This window comes from Sesamum indicum, linkage group LG7, assembly GCF_026168435.1.
Source record: "Sesamum indicum cultivar Baizhima isolate 11 linkage group LG7, ASM2616843v1, whole genome shotgun sequence".
Lineage (NCBI taxonomy): Eukaryota > Viridiplantae > Streptophyta > Magnoliopsida > Lamiales > Pedaliaceae > Sesamum > Sesamum indicum.
In genome coordinates this window covers 15,888,829-15,912,623 of record NC_142663.1, presented here as the reverse complement: position 1 = coordinate 15,912,623, position 23,795 = coordinate 15,888,829, and the positions used below count along the sequence as shown (strand labels likewise).

Sequence of the window (23,795 nt, the reverse complement as noted above, 5' to 3'; positions counted from 1 at the left end):
TTCAATTAAATTTAGCAGAATTATAAATATTTTCTTATTATTTAAAAAATTATAAATATCCCATAATTTTAATATTTATCTAACAATGAGACTATTCTATTAACTTTCATTAGGTTTTCATCCAATTTTTGTGTTGAACTCACCAAAATGCCCGTTTGAATTATGAATTATAGTTTTATTTAATTTTTAAAAATTTCTAAAATATTTTTATGAATTAATAATTATTAGCAGCCCCTGATCATGATGTGATGATGACTCAGCCTTCTCTAAGTCAATATAATTAATTTAAAATATAGGGAATTAGATTTGCTAAGTCTCAATTAAAGATGATAAAGTGAATTGTTCTTTTGCAACTGGATAAGGTAAGCTGATTGCAAATATATATTTTTGCTAATTATAGTGTTTGTATATTAAAATTACTCTCATGAGATATTTAATTAATAAGGTGGTTCTTAGTAGGTAGATTGTAGTTTAATTAGCACTAAAATTCAAAGTCGTCCAGAGGCCTTGTACTTATAATTAGGCTTTTCTTGTTCACCCAATCCACTTTCGGCCTCTCCCATCTGCCTTACCTCATCAAATTTAATTTTTTTTTTCAAAATAAGGTAAAAATCAATATAATTTGGTTGTTTCAATTCATTGTTTTCACTTTTCATAAAACCTCTTTTAGTTGGTGTTAAAAGAGGTATTTATACTATACTATACTATATCATTAAATACAATTTAAGTGTCCTCTAATTAATTATCAGCATCCATGCAATTGTTGTTTTGTGCCCAATTCTTTAATCTTCCTCAATTGATTTTTGCCCTTCAATTATCTTCCTTTGTCCATCAAATTCAAAATTAAACATACTTATTACATTTTCCAATACATAAAATATCACATAGCTACCGACTTGGAAAATAGAAGATGATGATCATACCTTTAAAATAAAGTAAAATAAAATAATTGGTAGTTGGGCGTGGAATTTATATATATTGAGGCGAACACTTCTATTTAAGAGCATTATTTAATGTAACATTTGAACACTTCCAATCAACATATAATCATCCTAGGCCAGAGCCACCCACCAAGAAACTATAAAATAGAATACGTTGACGAATCCATATATAATTAAGCTGCAAGAAACCATTTTTGTTGTTTTGTTGGAGAGGATAGATATGGATGGCTGATGGTTCTTTTCTATTTCAATTGTGGCTGTCTCAAACAGATTTCACTTAATGCCTACCCAAGATGCAACTATATTATGAATGAAACCTTGATTAGTTTATGAAAGCTATGCTTCTTGAGCTGTTATTTTGATGTTATCTAGAAACAGTCCAAGTCCAAGGTCGAACCAAGAATTTTTATTAGATCATCCGTAAATTAAGAAAATGATCAAAACACTATGGATGAATTTTCACCTTTTTTCAGATATTATTTAACTTCAAGCAACCTCATCCAAGAAGAACTTGTAACCTCAAACACTGATCATGCTGCTATCAGTACATGATCCGAACTTAGTCATATGAATCTGCACATATTCTGCAGCTTAGCTCAGTTTTGAAACCATCCCAAGTCTGAACTTGGGATGAGGCAAAGGACACGAGGCAGATCACATTTTCTTTCATTCACAAAACTTTCTCATCTCCAAGCATATGAACTGGACAAAGGCAAGTGCTCCAGAGTGGAAGTAATTGTTACTCAACAGCTATGGGGGTTCCTGCTGATATGTGGTGGAGTTGTAAAAGTATTACAGTAAAATGGGTGATAAGAAGTTAAGACGTGAAGACGAAAATCTTGATTCAGGACATGACAAGGATGCCTCATGAGGAAGCAGTTGATATAAAAGAAGATAGTACCTTAGCCGTGGGCTGTTTAAGCCATTCAGAAGTGTAAGGGAAAATTCCCTCTTTGGAGTTGAATAGGTAGAGGAACAGAGATTTAAGGACGCTGTGGGGCAATAGGCTGGTAATCGGAGAACATTTGTAGAGATTTGTATATCAGTTTGACTTTAGGATACATGGTTGCATGTGGGGGCAGCTTATGGGCTGAAACAATGTCAATTTAAGTGAAGAAGTGCTTGCTTTTCCTCAAACATACCTGCCATCAATCTAGTATATTCACAAGTTTTTGCTCCAGGTCCTACAATAGTTAGGATACAAAGTAATTAAGTGGTAAGAGTTCAATATGAAATTCATATCTAAAGAAATTGCAAATGGAAATAATCGTAACATTAAGATGTTTCACAGGGGGGAAGTTCAGGTCTAAACCGAAGAAACACGGGCTGGTTTCGTTGTCTGTAGAAGAAACAAAGGTGTTGCCGAACAGTGAAGTACTCTAATGGAACTTTCCTGAAATCAGCCAATCTAAATTGCATATTTGAACCAGTAAATATAAAATGCAGATCGGGCTTAAAGATTTGAAGCACTGCAAGCCCAAAACAGCCGACCAAAAATGTATATCAGAACCAGGAAGTGCAAAGACTAGGATGGTCTGTACACTTTCCAGGTCCGAGCTGAAATCTGAGAACCATTTTGGGTTATGCAAGAGGAGATGGTATGTATATCACTGCCTTCAGTTAGTCGTAAATAGTTCATCAGTTTAGCATGCATCTTCGTTTTGAATCAAGTTACTACACAATTATGCGGATGGTACGGATAAGACATATCAGGACATATAAGAGAATTATCAATACTGAAATGAGTTGGAGTACGAATCAGAGACTAAGATGCCATGAAATTGAAGCAAGAACTAGATCAATGTTGCACATAATGATGTAAAACAGTACTAGTATAGCATTGAAGGGTGTATAAGAAGATATTTAGCAAAGAGAAGACAAATAGTATAAAATTTAGCAGCTAAGACTCCAAAATTATCTATGATTTCTTCAAGATAGAAATGTGCCAAAATTAGTATCCATGATGTCTATTACACTGACTTGAATGAGCTTTCATTTCCATAGATAGGCACCACTTAGCACGACCGTGTATGAGTTTGTTAAGCTTTCCACAAAGCAAGTTAAGGGAAGAAAGGGTCTTCTGATTTCAACTTTGTCATCCACAGTAAAAGATTGTTCAAGTAGTCTTAAGAGGTAAAATTAAGAACAAACAGGAGGAAGGTGCCTCCTCATGATAACACCGCAACAGTAAGAGACACTTACTTCCAATTGTGACTACTTGACCTGAAACAAGTGATCATCCCTGAAATATGTCCAATCAAAATCACCCGAAGCAACTAAGTCAACCCCATTAGTGCATATGGACTCTGCGCTATTTGGCAACCTTTTCTCCTTCCCAAGTGCAGAAATGCAGGGTTCATAAGAAAGAAGCAGAGGCAAAGCATCATTTCCTTCATTTGCCCCAGACTCATCCCCAAGATGAGAACCAAGGCAACTTTTTTTTTCTTCATAAGTTTCTCCTCTTCTGGATTGGGATACTGGAGATGACGATAACTTCTTATCAGAAAACCCATCAGCATCAACCTCTTCGGACAAACACCGGCAGCTGTCAAATTCATCATTTTCATCAATCCGGTTTACTAATCCATCTCTCCATGATATCCTCACATGAGATAGTGCCAAATTTTCTAATGTGGAATCAGAGACCCAAGAACAAACAGTGTCTATGTTCTCCTGAATGTGATTTAGGTTAATGGAATTGGAAGATGAATCCACATCTGCATATTGGAAACTGAAACCAGGTGCATAACTTATTGACATCTCACTTCTAGGTGACAGGCCTACTTTATTTAGAGTTTCTGTTATCAAGTCAAGTTCAAACCTATCCTTTATCCTGCCACTGCACCCATCTCTGCTCGAGTCTGAATTTGGTGTCTGAATAATATTTCCACTACTTAAAGAACCTAGAGACAATGCAGAATCACTCTCAATCACATTGCGCCTGAAATTTTTCTCCTCTCTGGCGCTTATAGCATTGCAGTTAGAAGTAGAATTGGGAGTTGCAATCAACAAATGCTCATGCATTTTCTCTTCTAAACATCCCAGTTCCAGATTTTTTCTAGGGGAGAGTACACGAATCCCAGTTTCCCTCTTGCTTGCTGCATCTCCTACACCACTACCACTGTAGTTGCAGATAGCACACCCTAACACAGATACATGTCCACATACTGTGGAAGGTGAAGACAGTACATCAAGTGTTGGAGAAGCATTACAATGAATCATTTTACATTTTTGTAACCTATTATCTGAATCACTTCCCAAATCCTCGCGTCCCTCATCACATGGGGCCAACAGCCAGCGCACAGATGCCTCAGCAAGCAAAGGAATAGAAGACTCCTGGGAATCACTAACCACATTTCTGTCATTCTTTCCATCATAAAAAAGATTAATATTTTCACAACCTCCTTCAAGACTCCCTCTTCGCCTGCACTTTCTCTTATCAGTGACCCCTGATAGAAGGTGGCCAGCACCATAGCAAACAGGCGTTGCTGATGACTCAGGAAAAGACATTTTAGATTGGGATCCACATGGGATTTCAGGAGATACTGAGGCCTCCACAGGAGGTGTTTTCACAGACGCTGCACTATCACCATGAACTATTTCCGAAAGTGACTCCTTTCCCACATTCTCATGCCCATCAGAATTAACAGAATCTAAACCACACCCACCACCAATTTTCCCTGCAGGGGTACAACTCTCGATAGATTCTCCAAACAGCTCAATAGGTGGCTCACCACAACCATTTTGCCTCTTCAAATTCGCTTCCAACTCTTGAGACCCTTGATTCAGCTTATTGCCTGGATTTCCCTTACCAGAAGAAAGCTTAAGAATTTGGGGATTCGTATAGGCCGGCTTTGTGGTAGTTCTACCACATTGCCGCGGGCCTAGGCATGGAGGCTGGTTCTTCTTCGATTTCAGCGAAAAGGGTTTTCTGGGCTCCACATTTTCTTTAGATGTGTGCATAACATTTAACGCAACTGCTGTTGATTTGTCGGACACATTTTTGGCTATTGTGGATAAAGGTTTGGGCTTTCTGTGAAGATGGGTTCTTGAAGAATAGGAAGAAGAGGAAGGAGCAGAAGAAGAGGAAGGAGCAGAAGAAGAGGAGTTTGAAGAGAGCACGAATCTCAAACAACCTTTAGGAGCTTCAAAAGAGACAGAAGAAGAAGGATTGGGGATGCTTTGGGTAATGGGTGTGTGAAATAGAGGTGGGTTGAGATGTTGCAGAGGACTTCTCTTCTCAAAGCTTCCTTTCTTCTTCTTCTTGTCCATTATGAGGCTAGCAAAGCTTCTTGTACGAATACTGTACCGTTGGTTTCAAAACAGTGAAAAATGGAAGAGGTGGAAGGGACAATCTCTCTCTCTCTCTCTGTTTTCGTCTTTTCGGCTTCGGCTCATTCGCATTGGGCCGTGGCCGTGAGGGCTTTTCTTTTAGCTCGTCCTTCCAACGGCTTGGATTTGAATCCATTTATTATTATTTTATATTGAGATCTAAACTCGATTCAATTAATAATCTGAACAACTGGATCTACTGATTGGATGCCATGTATGAGCCTAAAAAATTTGGATGCAGATGTGGTTGTTTCAAAATTATTACAGTCGTGAATGAAATGTTCATTAAATATCAATTTCAATGTCTTTATTCGCGTTTTACGGAATATTTAAATGAATAACACAAAATGATGAGAATTAAACTCATCTCAACAATTTGATCTAACATTGTGTTCAGCATTTTACACCTAAGTATGCGCAGCATATCCAATTTTCCGCAGAAAGAGAGAGAGATATGTTCAGTATTTCTAACTAGCTCTTTTCCCCTCTCATTTTAATTTAAATATGTAATAAAACCCGGAACTCGACGGAAGTGTTTCGTATCAGTATCTACAGTGAGCAGGGAAACCCCTTAAACCTGAGCACGACAACTCCCTATGGGCTATGCTACAGTAGTCCACACTCCTCAAGAGCTTCTCCAAATTCCACCACCGAGTCTCTCAACACGAAGGTATATATATGTATACATATATATATATATATTTTTATGCATCCTTTTCCAAGTTACTTACTACCTTTCTTACCACCTATAACAAATTTTAATAGGATCATTACACAATACAACATAGCTGGGCACATTTAATGCCCCCAACACTTGTTGATCCGAGCTTCCCTAAATAGCAACAACTGAAGCAAGTTTTAGATCCACCGGCTTGCCTCGACCCATTGAGAAGCCTTTGGTGCCATCTGGCATGCGTGGGACGGGAGATGTTTTTGCTGTAGTCGGCTTCTCACTACTCACAGAGACTTCTATGGGTGGTGGATAGATTCCTCCATTGACCGGGTGCTGAGGCCGTCCTCGTCCTTGTCCCTTGCCCTTGCTCTTGGCCTTGGCCTTGCCATTGCCGGCAATATTATTACGCCCTTTCCTCTGGACATTACTGCTTCCACTATCTTCCCGCTGCTGAGTGAACAGAAAATAAGTAGAATAAATGAGTTCTCAGTCTTGATGACCGAAAGGATAACCCAAAAAGTGTGTTTCTTCACAAGCTGAGGGTGAGCTGTCAGTTAATAGAGAGTCTCCAACATGAAAGTCTAAGTTGTGACAATCTATATCATTGGTAGCCACAAATTTGGAGAACAACAGACCAACCACGCAATGATTTTCTGCTGAAAGTGGCAATTTTCAAGACTTGTTAATTGTTTAGGGACATAGGGTTGTGCTGAAGCATACTACAAATTTGATTCTAGGTATGAAAACTCCTCAAGTTAAGGATTTGTCTTCTCTTCGGAAAATACTACAATCAAATTTGAAAGGAACACTTTTTAAGATTTACTATAATCAGTGTGAGCTTGGTACAATTTACTAGCTGCATGGCAGCAAAAAGTGAAAAGCTACACATTAAGTTCTTGAAAGCATGCTTAATCCTATCTATCACTGCCACTACTCCTACAAAGGAACAAAACTTTACGGATGTTGAAACTTAGAGCCCCAGAGAAGAATGAAAATGAGTCCTTCACAATGGGAATAGGTTGACTTTTCAATGTAATTTCAGAATAATATACTTCATTATTGATATTAAACCAAAGAACCTGAAATGGCCTTCCTTGATGCTCATGAAATTGGGAATCAGATTGCAGCTGTGAATCTTCCAAGTAACTTTCCTCAGAACACTGCACCTCAGGGATAGTTGCCTCATCTTTCCTTCCAATAGGATGACCTTCATTACCAATTTTCCTCCCTCGCCCTTGAGTTGGTTTTACCTGCGTGCATAATACATGCATCAAAATATAACCCATCATTCATGGTATCATCTATGCTTCAGAAACATCAGAGTCAAATGTATACCAAACTGTGTTGGCTCTTTCCTCCTTTATTCACCGCTTCTTTAAGCTTATGTGGTCAGAAATGTATGCAGATGAAGGAAAGAGAGGACAAAAGTCTAGGCAAATTACTGGATCAAGTTTCATATAACGACGTTCTAGGATATCTAGCACTGTTGTTATACATAATTAATACACGTGACCCTAGTAAACCATTATATAGCACTAGCATTTCACTTGTAAACCATATTAGCAGCCAAATATTTCTTTACAGGAAAACATTGATATTGATTTACGATTATTAAAAAAAGGAGGTAAAAGACATAGCACATACTACACTCTTCAGCAGCAAATGAACTTTCAGACCATTCCTCCAATTGCCCTCATCTGTTAGTTCAATAACCTGCCCAGAGAGCCAACCATATCATGTTGTAAGAAGCTAAACCCAAAAAAGAATAGGGTTGAAAGAGAGGAGTCGGAAACTTTAACAATATGAAAATGGCTGAAAAACTCAGTTACCGCTTTCTCTGCTAGTTCAACAGATTCAAACTCCACAAATGCATGAAGCTACATGGAAATTATAAAATGCACAGGTTAAGGATGCATTATCTTGCCAAGGATGGGAACCAAGAAAGCTGGCATTGATAATTACAAGTGTGGAAAATACTTCTGAAAATCAAAAGTACAGATGGCACTCAATGATTAACATGTAAGCCACAATTGTGTTCAAATAAATTATTCAATATGCAAGTATCTTTTCAGCTACAAATAAGAGCAAACTTAACATGCCCGTAACAGTTAAAAGATCTCTAAGCATAATTTTTTTAATAATGCATGGTACGGAAATCTTGTTGAACGCCACATGCATAATGAGATCGCAGTAACCTGAGTTTCTCCTGGGAGCATGTATAAACAGAGCTTAGTGCAATTACCCACCTTACACAGAATATCCCACTTTGTTAGAATCTCTGATCACCTATACTTTTCTCTTTTTTCCCCAAATGCAGAACACCATCAGAACAAGAAATACATGCAAAAGATTAGAGCGTTTTTCTTGCAGCAGAATTTGGCAAGATTTACTGATTTAGGAGTCATTAACTTCATTGTAATGTTAAACTACAGATGCCTTGTTCCTTACCTGGAAACAGTCTAAGTATTCCCATTCAAATTAAAATGTTGCTAATAAGCACGTTAAGTCTATCTTAGAGAAGTCAATGGTTTATTGAAGTATCCAAATGAGAAGACCAAAAATTTCACCGTGGCCAGGAAGAGATAAAACTAAAATATTAACTAAACTCAACCACAGCCATGCTCTTCAAACCATTAATATGCAATGAGGTTTTCAATTAACTTCATAGAAATTATCTGCTGAAGCCATAATTAAAAGGCACAAAATGCCAACCAAATGCCCAACACATGGAACTCTAGTTGCAGTTAAAAATGCCTCACTTATGGACATAGTCGAAATGGGTTTGCAATAGAATAGATCGAATAAAGAGGAAAGAATCTTCTTAATGACGTTCCTCTTCATGCTTGGAAAAATAATTGAAAAAAGTCTGGGTTGGTTGATGTCATGATTCTGTCCAACATATTCACGAACATGACCATGTTGTTGGAATTTTTTCAAAATGATCAACAATCTCAAAATATATGGTTGCACTGCACAAATCTCACATTTATTATGAAGAAAAAGAAGCCTATTTAGCAAATGGTGGAGAACAAAAGAAGGTAAACAAGATAATCGGGATTCGGGAGATCAGAAATATCAGGCAGGTAAAAGAGTTCACTTCAATTAATAAGATAGGTGCCCTTAATAAGTTCGGAGCACTTATGTTACATTCTGCAATTTGTCATTGTATTATGTGACCCCCAGCATGTGTTTTTGGCCCTTCAACAGTGTATTGAAACTTAGAACTCGGCAGCACCCCATGCCAAATACCCCTAGCCCCTGCTGCGCAGACACATGTGATCTTTTGGAGGAATTAAGAGAACACCATAACTTGATCAGTTAAGCATGCTAAACTATATGAACCGAAAACATATTATAGCATAGCAGCCATTAGAAAAAGAAAAAATGTTTTGGTTGCAGAAAAGTCATTAGATTTAGCTGCAAATCCTGTTCAAGGCTCTAAGTAGCTTATTACTTCAAGTAAGAGCTTGGTACTGAAACATATACCTTGCCATTGAAGTGCATAGCATCTCCTTTTCCTGTTTTAAATGCAGATGATGCACTATTGTTGGAATTCTGAGGGGGACAGGTGCGAATTGACTTCACACTGATGAAATGATTCAATAGTGCATGAGAAAGAGCAAAACCGCATTCAACTTGAAAAAGAATAGCTGAAAATATTGTGTAGTATTCTGTTCTTTCTACAAAAGATTAGCAGCAGTTACCTCCCAACAGATGAAAAAATCCTCATGAGATTCTGGTGAGAATGATCCTCGGGCAAATTTTCAGCAATAATAATACGAGACTACAGTAAGAAGATTGAAATCAGGCAAAAGACATTAAAATAAAGGTACTTATCCAGCGCAATAAAGGAAAGCATATCAATCATCTTTAAAACAAGAAGTGGGAAAACATAAAGATGGTCAAAATACATTAGTCTAACAAGGCTTGGACAAAGAAAAGGCAGCATGCAGGTGACTCACATGACAAAGTGATGAAAGAAAATAATACATAACCTACTTGCAACTCTTCCATATCTGATTCAGTCAATGGCTGTCGGCGTTTAACCATTTTTCCATCTTCACTAACCAACTGGATAACTCAAAACCAAAACAGAAAATAAAATAAGATAATAAGACACTCATATCTACAACAGCAGAAAAAGAGGATTCGAACAATATGGTATAAATTTCTAATGACTGCAGAACTTACAAGTTTTTTTGAGCTCTGCAGGATACTGGAAAGCTCTGCACTACCATTAATAGCACTTTTGATTTTTTTGAATGATGCAACAACAGAAATTGGCACTGATGATGGGATGGTCGAGAGACAATGAAAGTCAGTAAAATAGCAACTAATACGAAACTGTTGGGTATCAAATAGTAAATCTTGTGAAAAGTACCGGATGCCTAATGCTTCCCAAATGTTATCAGCAACATTAATTAAGTAGAAAACCATAGTCTATGCACTCAAGTATTTTTTTTACAGTTCAGTTTCCCTCAAAAACAAGGCTTTAAATAATTTGCTCATCCACTTGTACTCTGTTACAAGGATTCTTCCATAAGCATAACTTCACTAACTCCAAATTCCAGCCAACCATTTAGGCAATAAAGTGTGAGAAAATTCATATCTCTTCCTCCAACCCCTTTCTTCTCCTTTTCTTTCTTTGCTCTCTCCACATCCAGTAATCAGTATAAGCAAAAACAAAAAGAGTTATAAGAAATGGCCATACCCCTTAATGAGAGGCATTAAAAAGATGCAACATCCTAATTACAATCACTTGAAATAAGTCAAGCTCCATCACCTAAAAGTTAGATTGTCTATCATAAATTTAGACACAAGAAGTTGGAGAACATATTCAGAACGCTTTAATTAGCATCCACAATTAATAGACTAGTGTTTAGAAAGTTAAAGCTATGATTTTCAGAAAGCTAAATTTACTTGAAGATTTCAAAAGGTGGGAAAAGATGTCCCTCTGCTCTACCTGACCAACCTATTTGTAAAATATTTTACACATGTCCCTTGACGAACGCCGAATGAAATCCACACAGCATCAAGCTCCCGTATTTTACATGCCATAACTTTTTTGATCCAGTACAAAAGACTAAGTTATCAGAAACTGTCACCATAGAAACAAGTTCATGACTTTCTTCATTATATTTTAAGAATGACAATTGTAAATCTATAACTAAGAGATAAAACTGTAGATCAGAAAAATCTCACCATATCCTTCAGGATCTTTGCTCATAAATCTAAACAGCTGATCAGTTGTAGCCAGGTTTATATCACTGAAATAAAACTCCACCTGCAGGACAAAACGACAAACAAATTTAATATGTACTTAAATTTTAAGAGCTGGACTGCCAATTATATAGTCAAGAAGGACAACAAAGCAGCTTATGCGCCCAAAGAAGACTGTGCAAAAGAACCATTCAGCTTTTCCAAACACTAGAAGAGGTAGCTAAAGTTGCACTAACGGAATGCAAGACTCCTCAGTAAATATTATTTTGCTCCTGCGTTAGCAATCAACCTCTTTTGCTCTTGTTCCCCAACCTTGCCTATAAAGAGATGAAAGAAGAAAAACAAATACCTAACAGCCTCTTCGTTCCAAAACTTCTACATCTAGAAAGACACATTCAGTCAAAAAGAAAATATTACCTAGACACAAAATGAATGAACTTCACTATCAAACCAAATTCCCAGTTAATGGACTTAGACCCTTGTTCAGCACAGGCAATACTAAACTGAACAAAAGTGCCGGACATACTTGAGAAATCCAATGAAAAAACAACTTTAACATGCAGCTAAAAACAAAGCATGCCGATCACATCACTTTCAAACGTCCAATAACAAGCCTAGAACCACCAAAATCAGTATGACGGTGGTCAAGCAACCCAAAAATTAACAACTAAATGCCTCTACCCATCTCCGTACAACAGAACCATCTGCAACAGTCATCCAAAGTCAAAAGATCAACAATTAGGCAACAAACACAAAAAGGAAAAACAAAAAGGCAAAAAGACCCACTTGATTGAGAATCTTCAGGTGAGCATCCGACAACCCATTTTTCGTCACAGCAGCTGGGCTGCCATTGTTACGATCCGCGGCCAACTCCGCAGGACTCAGTGGATTGGAATTGTAACCATAAAACTGCATCGGAGGTTGCTGGTAGAAGTTCTCGTATCCGTAGTAAGCCGGTGGCAAGGGCGACACAAAAGGAGGCGGCCTCGCGTAAACGTTTTGCAACACCGAGTGAAGCGGCGGAGCAGTGGCGGATGACCGAGGAACGAATTCAGGGGCCTCGGCGTTGAGCTTTCTAGTGGTGTATGAAGTAGATGTGGTTAGGGCTTCGGGAGCCTGCGCTTGATCCATCATCAAAAAGGAGCTAATGCGTGCTGCTGCTGAATGATCGATTCGTGAACTGGTAACAAAAGTGGATCGAATGAAACAAAATTCAAGATTTTGTCTGCTTCCAGTAAAGATCTTTCCACAAAAGAAGAGAGAGAGAAATGAAAGGGGCTTGGTGGAGACTGGAAAGACCCCACTGTCACTGAAGAGAGAATTTCTCTCGGGTTTTAACAATGGCGACTCCTCTTTATATATAATGTATATGTGTGTTTGTATATGCATTCTCATACATACACATCATCCATTTATACATTACATAATATGGTATGGATGATCAAACTCAAAGGCCCAATGACAATGAACACATGGCTGACATCTACGTCTCACGTGGGACCTACCCCAGTTATCTACTTCTTCTTTTTCTTTCTTCATTTATTCCAATAAAGATCTTTAAAATTATTAGGGATAATTGATGAAAAAAAAAAGATAAGTATACATAAACTCTTTCATAATGTTTGGATTTGTTTTTTGAGCGTTTTGTTGTATTTTGTGGAGATAGAGAGAGAAAAACAAAGATAAATAAGTGTGTATTAGAAATAGTATGTATGTTTGGATTTGTTTTTGAAAATAATTTAAAATAAGTATTGTATGTTTAATATTGTGTTTTGGGAGCAAAAATTACTATTTATTGTCAAATCATTGTCAAATCATGTCTTTTTTTTATATATTTTTATGTATATGTATGTGTATATATATATGTATTTATGCTAAAACAGTTTTAAACACCTAGATAAGGTGTTTTTGAATGATCGCAAACATTGGGTATGTTTTGACTCGTTCCGGAGATAACTTAAAAATGAAAACAAACATAGTATTTGTGTTTGAATAATTATTTTTAATATTCATAATGTTTGCTTTTATCTAGCAAATAAGTATTTATTAGTTAAAATTTATCAAATTGATATTGGATATTTCATCCCAAATTAACTTATTATTGATTTATTCTAGGTCAAATAAATTTTTTTATAATCAAATTACTTTTATACATCTTCACACGTTAACATCATTATTAGGGTAATTTAGTTAGAAAAAAATTATTTGATTGCAATAAGTTAGTAATAAGTCGTTGAATGTAAATCTCAATTTTAATTCAATTTTTTTTTAGTAATATCACCAAATTCAATGAATTTTGAGTAAATGAGTGACAAATGTGTTAAACAGAGGTAAATTTCAGGATACTAAATATAATTTTTTAAAATTATAAAAAAATTATGTGTAATTATACTAAATTTTAAGAGATGAGAGTGTAATTATTCTTAAAAAAATTAACTTTACATGAGTATAAATAAAAAAAATTATTACTTGAATAAAATGATATTGATTTTATTGAAGAAATTATGTCAGTAGGCCATCTTATTGTAATTGGGCTCAATTAATGATGATCCATTTATGTTTGATTTGAAATTTTATCTTCCGACTTATTTCATCAACCCAGCACCAGCTTCAATGTCCAACAATTCATTATCAGATGGACTTGTGGTATGTATTTTGAGGTTACTTATTTTTTTTATTATTAAAATATAAATAAATTATATAATAAAATTATAACGAGTAAAGGATTATTAAAAATTATTTTTTTAAAAATAAACCATGACATGGAGTCGTGAATTGGAACCATGACATGGAGTCATTGTTCTAATCCACGATTCTTTATTATTTATTTTTTAAAATTTTTATTTAATTAGATTTTATATAAATTAATTATATAAAATTAATTTTTAATAATATATTAAGTTTAAAAAATTATAATATTAAAATTATATTAATCATAAAAAAATACAATTAAGTATACAAATGTAATTGTATATATTTTTTTATACAATTTAAAAATACAATGAACTATACAATTGCAAATGTAAAAAATGTCCACCTGTTCCACAATTGCGTTTGTGGCGTCGAGGTCTTCTTATTTCCTCGCCCATATTTTGCATTGACTCATTTTGTGCCTTATTATCATCACAATCGGATTAATGTCCAATCGACTTGATGTTATTGTAAAACTAGACTCCACATTATCACGATATGCACTAAATGATAAAAATGGAATTGGTGAAATATTGTATCCTGGTGCATATGGTTGATTAATGTTAAGACCAATGTCAAGATGTACTTGTGAAAAATAATCTTCTGTTTGGGTTGGCATATATGGAACCGATTTGAAACCAATCATCTTGTGGCAGTTGAGGCATGTAGTAATTTTGAGGCGGTTAGGGCACGTAACAATCATGAGGTGTATATACTGTAGAAGGACCAGCTATATCCACCCCAATATCATGACGTTCAACTGAACCAATAGACATTCGGCTAGAACTTCTTCTTTGCCTGTGGGATGTTGTGGGAGCATCATCGGATGACGAAATAATTAAAAATATGTAATTCGTATTCGAATCTATCCACCAATTGACTATACCCTTCAATATTTAGTGGTCTAGATTGACACAAAGCTTCAAGGGCATTCATCTCTTCTGCCTGAAAATCGTAGAAAAATAATGAATATTGTGTTGTAAAAAAAATTTAAAATAAAGTATGTAATATTATATAACAACGTACTACAACTTGCGACATAGGTGTTTGTCCCACTTCCGCACATCTCTAGATTGGTACCGCTTGTCCCATATCATATCATGTTGAAAATTGAGAGTAATTATGAAAAATCGTTTCTAAATCAATTCACATTTAACAAAAATTTGGGAATTCAATAATAACCAAGAAATCTTATATAAATTGGTTGCAAAAATATCACTTATACCGCCACAAGATCAACACAAAATATTCATACCGTTTGATGTTTTTAAGCTATACCTCAATAGTTGAAATAAAATATATCATGAGTTAAATAGAGGTGTATATATGTTGAGATTGCCAAAGTTGTTAGGGTTTTCAACTAAAAATTTAGATATTAGGATGCATATGTCTTGGGTTGGAATTTGCTAAAGATATAAAAGAGAAGTTGATCCTATAAACTAATCATGTGATACCCTTTACTGTTTATCAACTTTAATTCAAGTGGGGTTGATAAATAATTATTTAATATCTCAAGAGCATCATGCACTTTGATCATTACTTTTTTCCCCTATATATTTCTACAAATACTATATATATTTTTCAGAATCTTGTAGTTATGAAATTTATGGTTTGTGCTATTTACATCAAACTTCACGTGTAAGCAGACTCCAAGTAATTAATTACCTCATCATATATAATACAAGTTTTTGTTTAATCTCATTATTTTGTATGCATGTCATGAGTTAGGCCTAATTGGTACCAAACTCCTTAATTAGGATGCAACATCACCATCTTTGGAACTTTGATTGCAACTTTCATACAATAGTTTGCAAATTTTTAGGAAACTTGATTACAAGATAGGAAGCTTTATTTAGTAGGGAGATGATGAAAAGGAAGATGATCCCTTTAAGCTAATTCGATCTATACGATGTATATGATCAAGTTGGGACTTTGGTATTATTCCACAGGGCATCCATATCCATATCCATCTTCCAATTAATTTATTTCTTCACATTTTGGATATCCCCTACAGCTACAGCCTGATCCTTGAGCTCCAAATTCTTCTCAACATCCTTGCTTGTCTCAAGCTCAACATCCTTGCTTGTCTCAAGCTCCACATTCTTGCTCTCAACCTCCTTCTTTGCATTCTTGTAGATGAAGTACAAGATCATTTGAGCAATTCCGAATAAAAATCCCAAAACATTTGGCAACTGCATCAATCAATTAATTAAGTCGTGATTTTGGGCTTGGTATCAATGATTACATTTTCTTGAATTAGCAACTTACAGCGATGTAGTAGTCTTTGACGAAAAAACCATAGAAGAACCACATTGTGGCACAAAGTGTGAGGAAGAAGGATAAGGTGAATGGCATGAACTCCACACTTTTAGTTCGAATAACTCGTCTCTGCCCAAAATATTCTCCGTCGGTTATATATAATTACATATGTAATATTTGTATGACAAAGATATATTAGAAATTACAAACAGAATTAATTAAACTAACCATGATACTTAAAGGAGCAGCAAATACAGCAAGGTTGAAGATGGCACACGCCCATCCCACCAACGACACCCTCTTGGAACCCTTATAAGCTAGTAAGGAGACTAACATCACCAATCCCATTCCTCCAAAATTGAATAGGACTACCAATTTTATTGTGAACATCTACAAATACAAAATCAATACACACACATATATATGTAAGTAATATTAAACAAGTAAAAAAACAAAATTGAGTAGAAGCTATATAGCATTTCGTTCATGGGGTAACTAGCTAGGGTTTTCTTTATATATTATATATATAGCTGATAAATTTGAATGATCTTACGTACCCTAGCCTTCTTAGGTGCATATGTGATGTATATTAAGAGGTAAATCATTTCGATCACACATCCAATCCCATTGATGCTAACGATCATATAGGCGTTGGTCTTAAGAAAAGCGTAGTACAGTAGCAAAGAAGCACTAAGGAACGCCACGGAATAAGGTATCGACTGAAACCCTTCTGAGGATTTCTTCTTCCAGATTGTGTAAAATGTTGGCCTGCATAATTAAATACCCCCACCAAAAAAAAAAAAGAAAAAAAATCAATTTGTATGGTAAATTTAATTTAATTTGCCTTAAAAAACAATGTTCTTCATTATTTATAGGTCTTACATTGGTGCCAAAAATACCAGAAATGATACAAGATTGCCTGCGCACATTGCAAGTAAATACATAAAATTAATTATAATAGTGATGAGATGATAATAAATAAATATATTATAACACGATGAACTAAAATTTGAAACGATTAACAAAATTAAAATTTCTTACCCAAAAGGCCAAATAAGACAGCCAAGTGTTCGACACTTAATAGTGCCATTATTTAATTACTTTATTTTTTTCTGGTGAAGTTCTTTGAATATGTACGTGAAGAACAATATTCGAAAGAAACTTGGATTTGCTGATCCAAAAACCCATCTTATTTATAGGTAGTAGAAAACCAGATAGTTGGGTAGTATATTGCAACTATGGTGAAAGGTTGGCCACAAAAATACCTGTCAAATTTGGCCATTTTTTAGTGTGAGAAGAAGATTTGATCATACATATATGGTTTCCTCTAGCTAGCTTATGGTGTCATACATTTTTAAATTTTTTTCTTTCTCTTTTTTGTTATAAAAAAATTTAAACAATTTCGACTCCAATTACTGCCATACAGTTGGCGTTAGGGATTGTAAACAACTTGTAAAGACATTTACAAATTATTGACAAATACGGCCATTAATTATATCAACAGATATAGACAATCTTTTAATAAAAAGTAGTCTATTCTTACCGACTGAACCAACCAATACATGCGCCGGACCTATCATGCATTTTGCTAGTTGGTCAACTGACCAAACCCACGTTTTTAAATTTATTTATTTGTTTTCGTCATTATCTTTTGTTGGGTTCAAGAAGCACTTTTGTTATATATACATATATATATTGGCCTAACTTTTGATATTGGAATTGTTTGTGAGGTAATTATCAGGAATTCATCATTCCTTTTGTGTTAAGAGTTGTAGTGATTATATGTAACGTAAAGTTAGTTCATCACCCTTTTTTGGACTAGGACTACTAGCTAGTCTATTACATATATTAATTATATATATATATAATATATGTATTGTTCCACGTACTATCAATTATCCAGACATAAAATTCAATTATCCAGACATAAAATTCATTGAAGAAATAAAATTAAAAATGAATTTTCTTGTCATGAATGAATTGTACAAATCACTTACATGTGATGCATGATTTAATTTTAGGTTTATACCAAGATAGTCACTCAACTTGACAACCTAATTGTGCCTCATACATATATCTAGAGTTTAATTAAAAATTATACATATGAAACATCTGGTTATTGCATGGAATTGTACTAATTAAGTCTCTATATAATATTTCTGTCAACTCAAGCTGTAATTAAACTTTGCGTAATTAATGTTGCTATATATATATACTATTATTATTATTTGAGATCAAACAATTAATATTTTAATTTGAGAAAAAGTATTGAACAATAATATTATTTTAATAACTGGTAGATGGTGCATGTGTCACAACATACCTACAAAAAATTACAAAACAAACATACATATAAAGCTACTTATCAAGAAATTAACAACGAATTTATTGATTAACATCATTAATACTAATACATGATAATATATATATATATATATATATGTTTTATGTTTGAGATATAATTAATTATATATTACAAGCAGGGAGAGTGATATATAGGTGTTGCGATGGATTTGAGGTGAAGAGCTTCCATTCCCATCTCTTTCCCAAACCCACTCATTTTGGTCATTGTCAAAACCAAAGTAACAGTTTATCCAAACCACACCAGCTTTCATTGATCTTGACACTCTGTTTACGATGTTCAAGATTATCCCTGCTGCTAATCCCTACTTTTTCCCATTTCCTCTCTTAATCACCTCTTCAATTGGATGTCCGACTACTTACTTCAACTTCATAACACACATAACAGCTCCAAATATTTCTTCATTCGCAATAATCATATCATCCTGAGAATCAGGGAAGAAATTAATAAATTAAAATATTCCCCTAATTAAATTTTTTCAAGATTTCAAAATAAAATAATAACTGAATTATGTAGATCAATGATGACTTATAGTGACATGAGTAAAAATTGTTGGCTCAATGTAGTAGCGGCTTCCCTCTTCCCATGCTCTTTGGATCAAAAGGATCCCCAACCACTCGTGCTTTCACCTTTTCTACTAGTTCCATGATAAACTTGTCATATATTTCAGCTTGCACGAAAACACGTGAAGCAGCCACACAAATTTGCCCCTAAAACATGGTTGTAATTAATTCAAAAATTTTAAACACCAGAACAATCCTTGTAGAGAAATGTACGTGGTCTAGAAAATGATACAATTAGGGCAATTATATAAGTTGGCTGGTTATAAAAACATCCTTGTAGAGCTAGAGTTGCAGCTTGATCAACATCTGCATCACTGAACACTATGAAAGGGGATTTGCCTCCCAGTTCCAGGGAAACAGCTTTCAAATTGCTCATTGCAGCAGCTTGCATTATGTGTCGTCCCGTCTCAGTAGACCCTGTAAAGGTAACCTGGTACGTACAAGGCAATGGAAATCTAAAGATTAATGGACGATCCTAGCTAGCTAGCTAGAAAACTCTCTGTTAAATGGGATTAATTTCTTGTTAAATTAAGGCTCTGTATATATATATATATATATGTATGTATGAACCTTGCATGCATGCATGACTAATTGATCCATGTTTACCATGTCGATATCATTGTGAGAAGCAATGGCAGCACCTGCCGTAGATCCATATCCAGTTACAACATTAATCACACCGTCCGGCACACCAGCCTAGCATGTGCGTATTGGTAAAACTCATTATGGTGCTGTACGAGTACTACGTACTCGACTTATAACCTGTTTTCTTCAAGTATAATAACATAGAAAGAAAACATTTAATAATCTCATGTCTACCTGCTTTGCTAAATGAGCGTAGTAAAGAGCAGAGAGAGGTGTTTGCTCAGCAGGCTTGATAACCATGGTGCAACCAGCAGCCAAAGCTGGAGCAACTTTTCATGATGAACATTTGAGTCTGAAAATTCCATGGGATTATCTGTCCCACTACTCCAATTGGCTCAACAAGAGTGTACCCTTGCATCTCTCTCGACATTTTTAATGTCATCCCATGAATCTTATTGGCTGCGCCTGCATAGTAACGGACAATTTCTGCTGCAGCTGGAATGAGAATGTTCTTCCCCAATGTGTATACATCGATTGTGTTGAGTGCTGCTAGTTCGTGTGCGTTTTCATCCATCAGGTCTGCGAATTTCAGCATTATTCTTGTCCTTTGCTGGTACAAGGAGGAGAATTAATGAACATGCATGGACGTTGTAATTGATTCATTCATTTAGAAGAAAGTAGTACATACAGAAGCAGGCAGGCGGGGCCATGGGCCATGGTCAAAGGCATGACGGGCAGCATTGACAGCCAAATCAACATCTTCCTTGTCCCCCTCTGCAATATTAGCAATCACTTGTTCTGTTCTTGGACGGATTGTCTCAAATGTTTTTCCTGCGATCGCGTGTTGGAATTTGGATAGTTTAAGGCAAACGCGAAGCTGCAGCAGCTTCTTATTAAGTATATGTACTACCACTAAGCAATTACTTTGTTACCTGATATGGAGAATGGAGTTGGTGAACTCTCCATTAATGAACAGCTTTGTAAACTTTATTTTAGGGATCATGTCCATCATCATCATCTTTCTCTTCTCCTAATAATTTTAAGAAAATATTATATTTACATCTACAGAAAATACCAACATCATTATACGGACACTTCCGTCAAATGATTGGATGTGCATTAGAATTGGAGAAGCAGTCTTTGAGGTGCTTTGGAGCTTTAGTTTATTTCTACTTAAGTTTAGACTTTTAGTGACTTAAAAAAGTATAAATTAAAAGAGAAAAACATTCATTTTATAATTTATTTTGTTGATAAGTTAAGTAGATAATAAAAATCAGTGTTCTACACATAACATAATCACAAATAAGAAAAAGATCATCAACAACAAATTTTCAGAGGTTTAATAATTTAATTTGTCCTCAGAATCCCCGCCCCAAAATCTCATACATACCCCACATGTTATTTTCAAATTACATCTCAGAAAATTTCGTAAGTAAAATAAGCTACAATAATGGCGGAAGCAAAACCCCAACTCCAACCGGTCGCCACTGCTGACGCAAACGGCGGTGGATTTGGCGGGTTCTTCCAACTGGGTCGGCCGAAGCTCCGGGTGACGTCGGAGTACAACAGTGAGAGCTCCGTCTTTCTTCACAAGGCTTCCTGCAAATTGTTGGACAATTTAGCAAAATTCAAACTGTCTTTTCGTAACAACAGCAAAGGGCAAGTGTCCGAGCCCCAAATTACATTCACTTCGAAATTCTTTTCGTTGCACTATGATGTCGAGGAAAACGATGCTCTGCTCAAGACTTGGTTTGAAATCGTGCCAGGATTCCAGTTCAAAGCTACCCAGCAAGTCAAGGTATTGTTTCAAGGTGCTGCTTCGATTTCAAATTCAATGCGTTGACCTTCTTCATATTTTATTTTTTTTCCTTTTTAATTCTCTTGGAAAATTCCGAGAATTGGGTTTGGGTAATAGAAGAATTTTATGTTCTGTATGTGTATATATAGATTATAATAGTTTTGTGTTCTTTTGGAATGCGTTTCTAAATTATGTATATGAGTTATGAGTTCTTGTGTACGGATGAACACAAACTTAGTTCATTATCAAACTCATTCTGCATTCAAGCTCTTTTAGTGGAATAAATTGGTTTTACTGTGTGGTTTCTGGAGTTGGTTTTTATGATTGCTGGCTAATTATGAAAAGCAACGACTATAATCTAGTAGTTGAAGGAAAAGTCCAACTTTGTTCCTTGCAAGAGGCAGTTTTTTTCTTTCGTTGTGTTGATGAGCAATATTCCAACAAGGCAGTGATATTGAATGAAGTTATTCTAACAACTTTTGTGAGAGAAAATTGTGAGTCCACCAATAAGGCTCCTTTGGTTGAATTAGATGCAGAAAATTAACAGGTTGATTGGTGTTGAGAAATAACAGGTGATGTTCAATTAGAGAAGAAGATCTGAGTTCTCTACCAAACATTTATGTTCGTAATTGCGTCAATCATTCAAATAAACTAGGAAAAGTGGTTATTTGATTGATTCTTGTTTGCTTACACTACTTGTATAACTTTTAGGCTCAACAAGGTGAGGTCGCAATGGTTGCAGATCTTGCGGGTCCAGCCTACAAATTTGAATTGTCATCAACTCTGCCATCCATTGGCATGGTCAGGATCTCATATCTTGAAATTCTCCAAAATTTTCATTATTTGACAAATTAAGCAGATTGCAGGAATCATATTTTGAATCTCTAGAAATATGAAATATATGCTTAGTTGCCACTGGAGGAGTTAAAGTCCCCTGCGCTGCTCTTCTTATTTTAGAAGCTGGTATTAATGCCAGATTCCTTTAACATTTTTATGAATATTTAATTTTTTGATGCTACAGCCAAGAGCAACTTTTAAATTTCCTCTTGGCGAAGTTTCATTGGAGGAGAAAGACGAGGAAGAAGAGGAGCATAAGAGAACTTTATCCATGAGTGGGATTCTTAGAAGTCATATTCTGAACGGAGTATGCACTGCTCAATACAATGAGGAAAAATTGGATTTAAGATATGCATTCAAGGTAGTTTCGTCTTGACATTCTTTCACAAAGTGCTTTTTTTTGTTTTAATTTATAATTTTGTATTTCTGTCTGTGCTGTACTGAGAAACTTTCATGAGTTTGTCCAGACTATTAAATAGCCAGTTAAGAGATATCCTGATTTTCAGTCCTAGAATTTTCATCCCTTACAGTGTTCATTCTAGACCATGCTTCACAACAAACAACTGATTTCATCCGGGAATTTATTTGTGGAACTTTCACTTGTAGGATGAGCAAATGACTTTCATTCCAAGCATTTCTCTGCCTTCAAATGCGTTCTCGTGTGCATTTAAGCGGAGATTCAACTCTGCCGACAAGTTGAGGTGCATAGTCTCTATCTTTTTTTACCCCACCCCCAAAATGAGGTTCTAAGATGCCATTGTGCTGGAAAGACTGGTAATGCAATGATTATGTTATGTTTGGCATTTGTGTCAGTTACTGTTATTACTTTGATTCAAACAATTGGAGTGTCGTCTACAAACACATGGTTGCAAAGGACTACAAGTTGAAAGCCGGTTATGATTCTCAAGTCCGACTCGGTTGGGCATCCGTATGGGTTAGTTTCATAAGTTTTGTCGAAATTATCATTTATCACTAAATGGCGTGATTGGAAAGTATAATTTAGGAAACAAATATTAATGTATAAAACGAAATTGATTTAGGTCGGAGATGAAAAAGGCAAAGCAAAGACGGCCCCAATGAAGATGAAAGTGCAATTGATGCTCCAAATCCCTCAAGACGACATAAAATCATCGGCGTTGATGTTCCATGTGAAGAAGAGATGGGATATATAGTTGGAGCTGATGTTGCATGCTGCTAGCAGAAGCATAATTGCGTGTATTATAAACTATTGTACTGACCCTTATCTTCCTAAATGGTTTCATTCTTCAAATTCTTGAGGCTGCGTCTTGTTTTTGTTTATATGGAACTGATTGGTTTGCCGCTGTCATAGTAATATCAGTTGATGATTATTGTAAATAGAAGAAAAATGTTGGGTAGTTCATAATGATTAATTGAGTAATGAGAGTGAAATATTTCAAAGGATAGGAGTCTTAATTATTTACATTATCTCAAATTTAGTTTGTTTCTTGAAATACTTGTAAATAGTGTCTGATTCTTGAAAATGGAAAACTTCTTTGCATGATTCCCATTTTAT

General features: G+C 35.3%; 4 protein-coding genes and 1 pseudogene across 7 annotated transcripts; 1 reads left to right on the top strand and 4 right to left on the bottom strand.

Moving 5' to 3' along the window:
* Positions 1-1,104: 1,104 nt before the first annotated feature.
* LOC105167166 (uncharacterized) lies at positions 1,105-5,437 on the bottom strand. 2 transcript variants are annotated; one of them, XR_848228.3, is made up of 3 exons: positions 3,144-5,437; positions 1,843-2,125; positions 1,108-1,703 (listed from the first exon to the last, which is right to left on the bottom strand). XR_848228.3 is itself a non-coding variant. In XM_011086764.3 (2 exons), exon 1 carries the CDS (start codon positions 5,211-5,213, stop codon positions 3,156-3,158), a length of 2,058 nt encoding a protein of 685 aa, XP_011085066.1. In that variant the 5' UTR covers positions 5,214-5,437; the 3' UTR covers positions 1,105-2,125; positions 3,144-3,155. The 2 variants fall into 2 exon arrangements, 1 of the variants encoding a protein (XP_011085066.1); XM_011086764.3 differs by having other exon boundaries at positions 1,105-2,125.
* Positions 5,438-5,730: 293 nt separating this feature from the next.
* LOC105167165 (la-related protein 6B) lies at positions 5,731-12,551 on the bottom strand. 3 transcript variants are annotated; one of them, XM_020695425.2, is made up of 10 exons: positions 11,953-12,551; positions 11,149-11,230; positions 10,138-10,232; positions 9,946-10,017; positions 9,651-9,730; positions 9,433-9,532; positions 7,776-7,823; positions 7,591-7,659; positions 7,026-7,196; positions 5,731-6,393 (listed from the first exon to the last, which is right to left on the bottom strand). In XM_020695425.2, exons 1-10 carry the CDS (start codon positions 12,298-12,300, stop codon positions 6,106-6,108), a joined length of 1,353 nt encoding a protein of 450 aa, XP_020551084.1. In that variant the 5' UTR covers positions 12,301-12,551; the 3' UTR covers positions 5,731-6,105. The 3 variants fall into 3 exon arrangements, with proteins under 3 accessions (XP_020551084.1, XP_011085064.1, XP_011085065.1); XM_011086762.3 differs by having other exon boundaries at positions 5,731-6,396; positions 11,953-12,548; XM_011086763.3 differs by lacking the exon at positions 7,776-7,823 and having other exon boundaries at positions 5,731-6,396; positions 11,953-12,548.
* Positions 12,552-15,631: 3,080 nt separating this feature from the next.
* LOC105167215 (bidirectional sugar transporter NEC1) lies at positions 15,632-17,278 on the bottom strand. The gene is made up of 6 exons (XM_011086837.3): positions 17,158-17,278; positions 16,999-17,035; positions 16,674-16,884; positions 16,345-16,506; positions 16,126-16,245; positions 15,632-16,049 (listed from the first exon to the last, which is right to left on the bottom strand). The coding sequence occupies exons 1-6, from the start codon at positions 17,204-17,206 to the stop codon at positions 15,840-15,842; spliced, it is 789 nt and encodes a 262-aa protein (XP_011085139.1). The 5' UTR covers positions 17,207-17,278; the 3' UTR covers positions 15,632-15,839.
* Positions 17,279-18,589: 1,311 nt separating this feature from the next.
* LOC105167214 (aldehyde dehydrogenase family 2 member C4-like) lies at positions 18,590-20,629 on the bottom strand (annotated as a pseudogene).
* Positions 20,630-20,916: 287 nt separating this feature from the next.
* Positions 20,917-23,683, top strand: LOC105167164 (outer envelope pore protein 37, chloroplastic). Its single transcript, XM_011086760.3, has 6 exons — positions 20,917-21,424; positions 22,136-22,225; positions 22,446-22,622; positions 22,868-22,962; positions 23,075-23,195; positions 23,302-23,683. Exons 1-6 carry the CDS (start codon positions 21,077-21,079, stop codon positions 23,431-23,433), a joined length of 963 nt encoding a protein of 320 aa, XP_011085062.1. The 5' UTR covers positions 20,917-21,076; the 3' UTR covers positions 23,434-23,683.
* Positions 23,684-23,795: the final 112 nt, after the last annotated feature.

Bases quoted from the DNA above. Each gene is read 5' to 3' on its own strand.
- LOC105167166 (XM_011086764.3), bottom strand. From the start codon at position 5,213: ATGGACAAGAAGAAGAAGAAAGGAAGCTTTGAGAAGAGAAGTCCTCTG.
- LOC105167165 (XM_011086762.3), bottom strand. From the start codon at position 12,300: ATGATGGATCAAGCGCAGGCTCCCGAAGCCCTAACCACATCTACTTCA. The intron at 9,533-9,650 runs GTAACTGCTGCT...TCATTTCATCAG, and splicing joins ATTTTTTCATCTGTTGGGAG to TGTGAAGTCAATTCGCACCT. The intron at 6,397-7,025 runs GTTCTTTGGTTT...CTGTTCACTCAG, and splicing joins ATCAAGGAAGGCCATTTCAG to CAGCGGGAAGATAGTGGAAG.
- LOC105167215 (XM_011086837.3), bottom strand. From the start codon at position 17,206: ATGGCACTATTAAGTGTCGAACACTTGGCTGTCTTATTTGGCCTTTTG. The intron at 16,507-16,673 runs GTACGTAAGATC...TTGTATTTGTAG, and splicing joins ATGCACCTAAGAAGGCTAGG to ATGTTCACAATAAAATTGGT. The intron at 16,246-16,344 runs GTTAGTTTAATT...TATTTTGGGCAG, and splicing joins CTGCTCCTTTAAGTATCATG to AGACGAGTTATTCGAACTAA.
- LOC105167164 (XM_011086760.3), top strand. From the start codon at position 21,077: ATGGCGGAAGCAAAACCCCAACTCCAACCGGTCGCCACTGCTGACGCA. The intron at 22,226-22,445 runs GTCAGGATCTCA...TTGATGCTACAG, and splicing joins CTCTGCCATCCATTGGCATG to CCAAGAGCAACTTTTAAATT. The intron at 23,196-23,301 runs GTTAGTTTCATA...AAATTGATTTAG, and splicing joins TCGGTTGGGCATCCGTATGG to GTCGGAGATGAAAAAGGCAA.